General features: G+C 68.6%; 2 protein-coding genes across 7 annotated transcripts; one reads left to right on the forward strand and one right to left on the reverse strand.

Annotated features, from left to right (window-relative positions):
- The first annotated feature begins 66 nt into the window (after positions 1-66).
- TOMM40L (translocase of outer mitochondrial membrane 40 like) lies at positions 67-2,793 on the forward strand. 6 transcript variants are annotated; one of them, XM_085315610.1, is made up of 9 exons: positions 67-272; positions 388-455; positions 627-719; positions 1,188-1,289; positions 1,477-1,612; positions 1,765-1,861; positions 2,008-2,084; positions 2,157-2,259; positions 2,336-2,446. In XM_085315610.1, the coding sequence occupies exons 1-9, from the start codon at positions 173-175 to the stop codon at positions 2,349-2,351; spliced, it is 792 nt and encodes a 263-aa protein (XP_085171736.1). In that variant the 5' UTR covers positions 67-172; the 3' UTR covers positions 2,352-2,446. The 6 variants fall into 6 exon arrangements, with proteins under 6 accessions (XP_085171736.1, XP_085171732.1, XP_085171734.1 ...); XM_085315608.1 differs by having other exon boundaries at positions 68-272; positions 1,739-1,861; positions 2,336-2,793; XM_085315609.1 differs by having other exon boundaries at positions 68-272; positions 1,507-1,612; positions 1,739-1,861; positions 2,336-2,793.
- A 471-nt stretch (positions 2,794-3,264) lies between these two features.
- NR1I3 (nuclear receptor subfamily 1 group I member 3) lies at positions 3,265-6,298 on the reverse strand. Its single transcript, XM_085315604.1, has 8 exons — positions 6,120-6,298; positions 5,365-5,495; positions 4,639-4,820; positions 4,337-4,557; positions 4,120-4,265; positions 3,798-3,914; positions 3,609-3,714; positions 3,265-3,459 (listed from the first exon to the last, which is right to left on the reverse strand). The coding sequence occupies exons 1-8, from the start codon at positions 6,296-6,298 to the stop codon at positions 3,330-3,332; spliced, it is 1,212 nt and encodes a 403-aa protein (XP_085171730.1). The 3' UTR covers positions 3,265-3,329.
- Between the last annotated feature and the right edge of the window lie 112 nt (positions 6,299-6,410).

Below are 6,410 nucleotides of genomic sequence, written 5' to 3' on the forward strand. Positions count from 1 at the left end.
AATGGGCGGCGAGCGTTGCCCGCTCCAAAGATGGCGGCGGCGCCCTCGGGGCGGGACTGACCGCGCCCGAAGTCCCTTCCGGGTGGCGGCGCCCGCACCGAAGATGGCGGCGCCCATCAAGATCAAGGCGAGCGAGCGGGGTTAGGGCCGCGCCGTCGGGGCCGCCGCGGCCATGGGCAACGCGCTGGGCCCCGCTGCTCGCCGGGCGCCGCGCCGGGCCGAGCCGCTCGGGAACCCCGGCAGCTTCGACGAGCTGCACCGGCAGTGCAAAGGTGGGCGCCGGGGTGGAGGGTCGCCGCCGTGGGGCGGCCCCGCCGTGGGGCAGCCCCGCCGTGGGGTGGCCCCGCCGTGGGGCGGCCCCCGGCGCTGACCCTCCTCTGCCCGCAGAGGTTTTCCCCCAGCAGATGGAGGGGGTGAAGCTGATCGTCAACAAAGCGCTGAGCAGCCACTTCCAGGTGGGTGGCACCCGCTGGGTGCTGCCCGCGGTGTTCCCCACCCTCTCCCCCGTGGGGACAGGACCCCTTCCTCCTCGAGGGGTGGGTGAGTGGGTGGGTGCGCGGGGGCGGTGGCAGCAGGGGGGCCGGTGCCGCGGCCCCTGGCTCGCCCTCGCTGACCGGCCGCCGCAGGTGACCCACACCGTCCACATGAGCACCCTCGGGCCTTCCAGCTACCGCTTCAACACCACCTACGTGGGCGACCGGCAGCTCAGCCCCACCGAGGTGAGGGGCGACACGGGGGTGGCACCGGGGCTCCTGCCGGCAGCGTTCCCTGCGGCTCCCGGGTCGCAGCCCGCCCAAGAAACGGGGGCGGTGGTKGCGGTGGGGTGTCAACTGCATGGGAAGAAGCTCAGGGCTTGGCATCACCCAGAGTTTTAACGTGGCTGAGCGCAGGGTGTACCCCCCCCCGGGGGGGGGGGGTGGTCTTGGGGGCCCTGGGGATGCTGGGTGGTACTGGGAGAGCCGCTAGGCTGTGACTGGGGTGGGTTTGGGTGAGCTGGGGGTGCTGCCAGGCTGGGTTGGGGGGTTTTATGCCTGGCCTCAGGGCAAGGGGAGCCTTGAGGGACCTGCCAGAGCTGCTGTAGGGGTCCGGGCTGGGGGTGTCCCCGATGTGGGGTGGGGGGGACGGACACCCCAGCTGGGCTGCGTGTCCCCTCTGCCACCGCAGCTCAGCGCGCCCGCGTCCTGCAGGCCTTCCCCACGCTGGTCGGGGACATGGATAACTGTGGCAGCCTCAACGCCCAGGTGCTGCACCTCGTGGCRGAACGAATCCGGACCAAAGCCGTCTTCCAGGTGGGGCCGAGCGGGTCGCTGCCCTCGGGGTGAGGGGACCCCAGCGCTGGGCGTCGGGGTGTCTCCGTCGCTCCGGCTTAGCCGGAGCCTGGATGCGATGGCGGCGAGCCCGGTGCCGAGACGGACGTCCCGGCCCGCCCCGGCGCTGGCATCTCCGTGTGTCCCCGTCCGGGCCGAGCTGGAGCAGGACCCCGTTGTGGTGCCGATCCCATTCCAGACCCATCAGTCCAAGTTCGTGACGTGGCAGTTTGACGGCGAGTACAGGGGGGATGACTGCACGGCCACCCTCACGCTGGGCAACCCCGACCTCCTCAGCGAATCCGGTGAGCCGGAGCGCCCCCGATCCCGGGCTCCGGCTGAGCCGGGGCTCACGGGGCAACCCGCAACCTGGGCTGAGCCCAGCGGCACGCGGCGGGTCCCGGGCGCTGAGGGCTTCGCTGTCCCCGCAGTGATCATGGTGGCCCACTTCCTGCAGAGCGTGACCTCCCGCTTGGTGCTGGGTGGAGAGATGGTTTATCACCGGCGGCCCGGCGAGGAGGGAGCTATCGTCACGCTGGCGGGGAAATACACGGGTATGAGGGGGAGCTGGGGCACCCCGTGCTCGAAGGGGCCCCGAGGAGAGCCCGCAGGCGCAGCGTGGGGCCACCTCGCCGTCCCCAGGGATGTCCCGGGCTCCCCTCGGCCCTTTTGGGGTTTCTTTTTTGTTTGTTTTTTCCAGCTCTCAAGTGGGTGGCGACACTGAACGTCGGGTACGGCGGCGCCCACGCCAGCTACTACCACAAAGCCAACGAGCAGGTGAGCGGGGCCCGYGTGCCCGCCGGCCTGCGTTGCCCCCGCGGGTTCTCCTACTCCTTTTCCCTCTGCCAGGTCCAGGTTGGGGTGGAGCTGGAGGCCAACACGCGGCTGCAAGACACCACCTTCGCCTTTGGCTACCAGCTCAACCTGCCGCAGGCCAACATGGTCTTCAGAGGTGAGCGAGGAGCTGAGCTGGGCACCCTGACACCCAYGGGTGCCTGCAGTGGCTCAGGCTTGTCTGCCCCGTGCAGGGCTCCTGGACAGTAATTGGTGCGTAGGGGGAGTGCTGGAGAAGAAATTACCCCCCCTGCCCGTCACCCTGGCTCTGGGCGCTTTCCTCAACCACTGGAAGAACCGTTTCCACTGCGGCTTCAGTGTCATCGTGGGCTGAGGAGGCTGGGGGTGCCCGAGCAGAGCGAGCACCCACCCGCGCGCAAGCCGGCAGATCCTGCCACCTTCCTGCTCAGGGAGCCTCGGCGTGCCGCGAGGGCGCCGGCCGGCGCCCCACTCCTGGCCCGCGGGCCCGCCGCCCGCGGGGGTGACCGATTTTTTTTCCCCCCCGCCTCCTCCGCCCCAGGACTGACCGCGCTGCCGGGGCTCAGGGTGGTGGGGGCGGGCCGTGCTCAAGGGGGGCGCCGGTGCCTCGCTGCTGGGGGACACCGTGTGACAGCGTGTGACGGCGTGTGAGCTATTAAAGCCTTGGGGCTGATGAGCGGCTGCTTTTTGGCGGTGGGGGGGGGGACGATGGGGACAGGCGGACGCGTTGCTGCCCGGGCCCTGGGGGGGCCTCCGTCTTTCGCAGGTTGGGCTCTTGCCACCCCGTGTGGTCCCCGGCTCTCGCCCGTGCTGCTCTCCTGGAGCATCCTTCTTTCCTCCCGCTCCTGCCTCTCCCTGGCCTCGGTTTCCCTCCGGCCGCATGAGGAGCCGCTCCGAGCGGTGGAGGAYGTGGCACGGGCTGGAAGTGCCCGGCAGTGCCCGGAGCCAGGGACGCGTTCACACAAACGCATCTACGGAGCCTGGAAAAATAAAGGAGCTTTATTCTACCTTGTAAAGTGCACTGGTAGCCGGTGGGCACGGCCAGTGCCAACCGCTGGAGGGGCCAGGCTCGGCTGGTGCTGAGCGRGAAGAGGTGCCGGTGCCCAACTCGATGGGTCAGGACAAGGCTGGTGCCACCGGCCCGCTGCAGGGGCCGGGGCTCGACACAGAGGCTGCGAGGTTTCGGTGCGGAGACTGGCGGCGCGGGCTCTAGCTTATGATTTCGGAGAGCAGCGGTGTTATGGAGGACAGGTCCTGGATGTGCAGGATCTGCCGTGTGTTCTCCACCTTCAGCGTCTGCAGCTCCGTCAGCAGCAGCAGCAGCTTGGCATAGAGAAACCTGATGAGGGGACGGAGGGAAGGCGCCTGGTTCAGCCCGTCCGCGCCCACGGCGGGGGCGCAGCCGGGCACGGGGCACAGTGAGGGCTGTCCTGGGGGCGGCTGGGGCTCTGGGGGGAGGTGCCCGCTCTGTGCCATCCCATCTTCTACCTGCCCTCGGGCATGGCGTGCTGGTGGTCGATGTAGCTTTTGAGCGTGAGGGCCATCTTCTCCTGGAGCTGGTCGATAAACTCCCGCTGAGCGACACCCGTGTGGTCTGCAAGTGCCAGGCAGGTGGCCGTGAGCCAGGGACCCCCGGGGGCGGGGGGACGTCCCCGCCGTGCCTGCCACGGCCCCTACCTGGTGAGAAGAGGAGCATGGCCTGGAGCAGGACGTACTCGGCCTCGTGCAGCCGCAGCTTCTTCAGGCTGATGTGGAACTTGAGCAGCGGCTCCAGRTAGATCTGCTGAAACCCAGCTGAGGAGAGCGCAGCGGTGACGAGGGAGCCGGGCCAGCCGGCRGAGGAATCGGGAGTCGCACGGGGATGTCTTGCTTTTCCCTTCTCATGGGGAGTCCTTCGACCCAGTGTCGACACCCTCCTTGGCTGCCCTGACCCCGTGGGGCAGCCCTAGGCAGCTGCTGCCCCACATCCCTGCCCCGGTGCTCCCCTGTGCCAGCTCACCTAGGGCCCCGTCCTGGATGGTATAACAGTGCTGCCCGCACTCCCAGGCTTTGGTCTCCTCGTTGAAGACCGTGTTGAACTGAATCTGGCAGATATCCAAGGTGGCACCTTTGAGCAGTGAGATCTGGTCATCGATGGGCAAGCTCCTACCAGGAGAGACTGAGAGGTCAGAGCCRGGACGAGGGCAGGGGGATGCCCGCGCCGTGCCCGTGCCGACCTGAAGGCTGGGATCTCCTTGGCGAATTTGATGACCTGCTGGATCATGAAGGTGCTAAGATCGGCGAAGTGGGGCAGCATGGAGAAGACGTYGGGCAGCACGTCCTCGGGCAGGCAGTCGGGCTCCAGGCACCCCGYCGCCAGCGGGGGTGACACGGGGTGGCCGCCAGGCTCCAGTGGACTGTGGGGCTGCGGGCTGTGGATGTAGAGCCGCACGGCGGGCTGGCGAGGGCGGCAGGGCGTTAGCGGCCGGGCCGGGGGCCCACCGGCTGGGCACCGCCGGGTTCCCGCGGCCCCGCTCACCCGGTAGTGCACAAACTGGGAGAAGCTGGAGTCGAAACTTCTCTTGTGGGCCGTGATGAGGATGCTGATGAGCTCCTGCTGCTCTGCCGTGAGCCCCCCCGGCTGCCCCGGCGCCTCCCGCGCCAGCCGCCGCTGCCGCCGCAGCGCTCGCCGTTTCTGCAGAGCCTCCTCTGACATGATCACTGCGGCGCCGGGGCGCTGGGTCAGCCCCACGGCGCCGGGGTGGGGGGGCAGGATGCCTGGGTCCTTGCCTCAGCTTGGGGACATGGCGGGGGAGAAGACCCCACTGGGGAGAGGGGACCGAATCCACACCCTCTTCCCTGCATCTCCCCGTTGTCATCTGCAGCCCCTCATCACCTTGCTGTCCCCTCTCCCCTAGGTTCCCCCCACCCCTTCTGCCACCCTACCCGGACTGTCTTTGCTCTCGTGTCCCCTCTTGTCCCACTCAGGTCGCWCCATCATCCCCTCTGCTCCACGTCCCCCAACAACCGACACAGGTCCTCCCTGTTCTCTCTGCTCCTGTGTCCCCCCCTTTCCCGTCAAGGTCCCCCCGTTGTCCCCTCTGCTCCTGCGTCCTCCCATCTGTCCCACTCAGGTCAACCCTTCTGTCACATCTAGGTGACCCTGTCCCTTTTCCCATCCCTTCTTCCCCCATGCCCTCCCTGCTATCCCAACCAGCCCCCCCCCCCCCCCCCCCCCCGGGCCACCAGGGCTGGTCACACTCACTGTCCTTCCTCATGCCTGCGTCGAGACACTTCTGGAGGCGGCACGCCTGGCACTGCCTCCGCTTGGCCTTGGTGATGGGGCAGCTCTGGGCGAAGGGGCAGGTGAARTGGACGCCCTTGTTGATGGATCTCCTGGAGGAACGTGGGGACACGCAGCAGGGTGGGCACGGGGCAGAGCCTCGGGCTGTGCCCCCCTCCCAGGACGGGTCCGTGTGCCGACGGAAGGGTCGCCCTGTGCCTGCTGGTACCCTGGAGCGGCCGTGGGGCAGGATTTGCCAKGGTGGAGGGCACCCCTGGCCTCCAGGATCCTGTCACTGGCCAGCCTTGGAAAAGCCACGCTGTTTGAGCAGAGGCCTGAGAGCATCCCGTCCTGTCTTGTCCTATTCCACCTTGTCTTGGCCCATCCCGTCCTGTCCCCTCCCGTCCCACCTCATCCCATCTGACCCTCCTGTCCCGTCTCATCCTATCTTGCTCCACCTGACCCTCTTGCCCTGCCCCACTTCATCCCATCTTCTCCCATCCTTTCTTGTCCCATCCCATCTTCTGCCATCCCATCTTGTTGCATCTTATTCCATCCCGACCTCTCCCATCCCACGTTGTTCCATCCCATTCTGTCCTGTCCCACCTTGTCCCTTCCTGCCCCATCTCATCTCCTGTCCCGTCCCGTCCCATCGCGTCCTGACCTGTCCCATCCCGTCCCGTCCCCGGCACCCCGCCCCGCTCTGCGCCGTGCTGCGGCCCGGCCGCGGTCCCCACCTGAAGAAGCCTTTGCAGCCCTCGCAGGTCATGACGTGGAAGTGGTAACCTGTGGCTCGGTCCCCGCACACGGCGCAGATCTTCTCCTCGTTGGGCTCCGCGTCCTCCCTCTCGGAGGCCCGGTGGCCTCGTGCGCCGGGGCTGCTGCCCTCCAGGTCCGAGGGGCTGGACACGGACATGGCCGGGGCGGCCCCACGGCCGGCGGCGCCCGGACCCCGGGGGGGAAACCTGCGGGATAGAGGCGGGTGAACGCGCGAACGCGCCGCCCGGGCAACCCCCCGCCCCACCCCA

This window comes from Rhea americana, unplaced genomic scaffold (assembly GCF_003343005.1).
Source record: "Rhea americana isolate MKP2758 unplaced genomic scaffold, rheAme1 scaffold_430, whole genome shotgun sequence".
Classification (NCBI taxonomy): Eukaryota; Metazoa; Chordata; class Aves; order Rheiformes; family Rheidae; genus Rhea; species Rhea americana.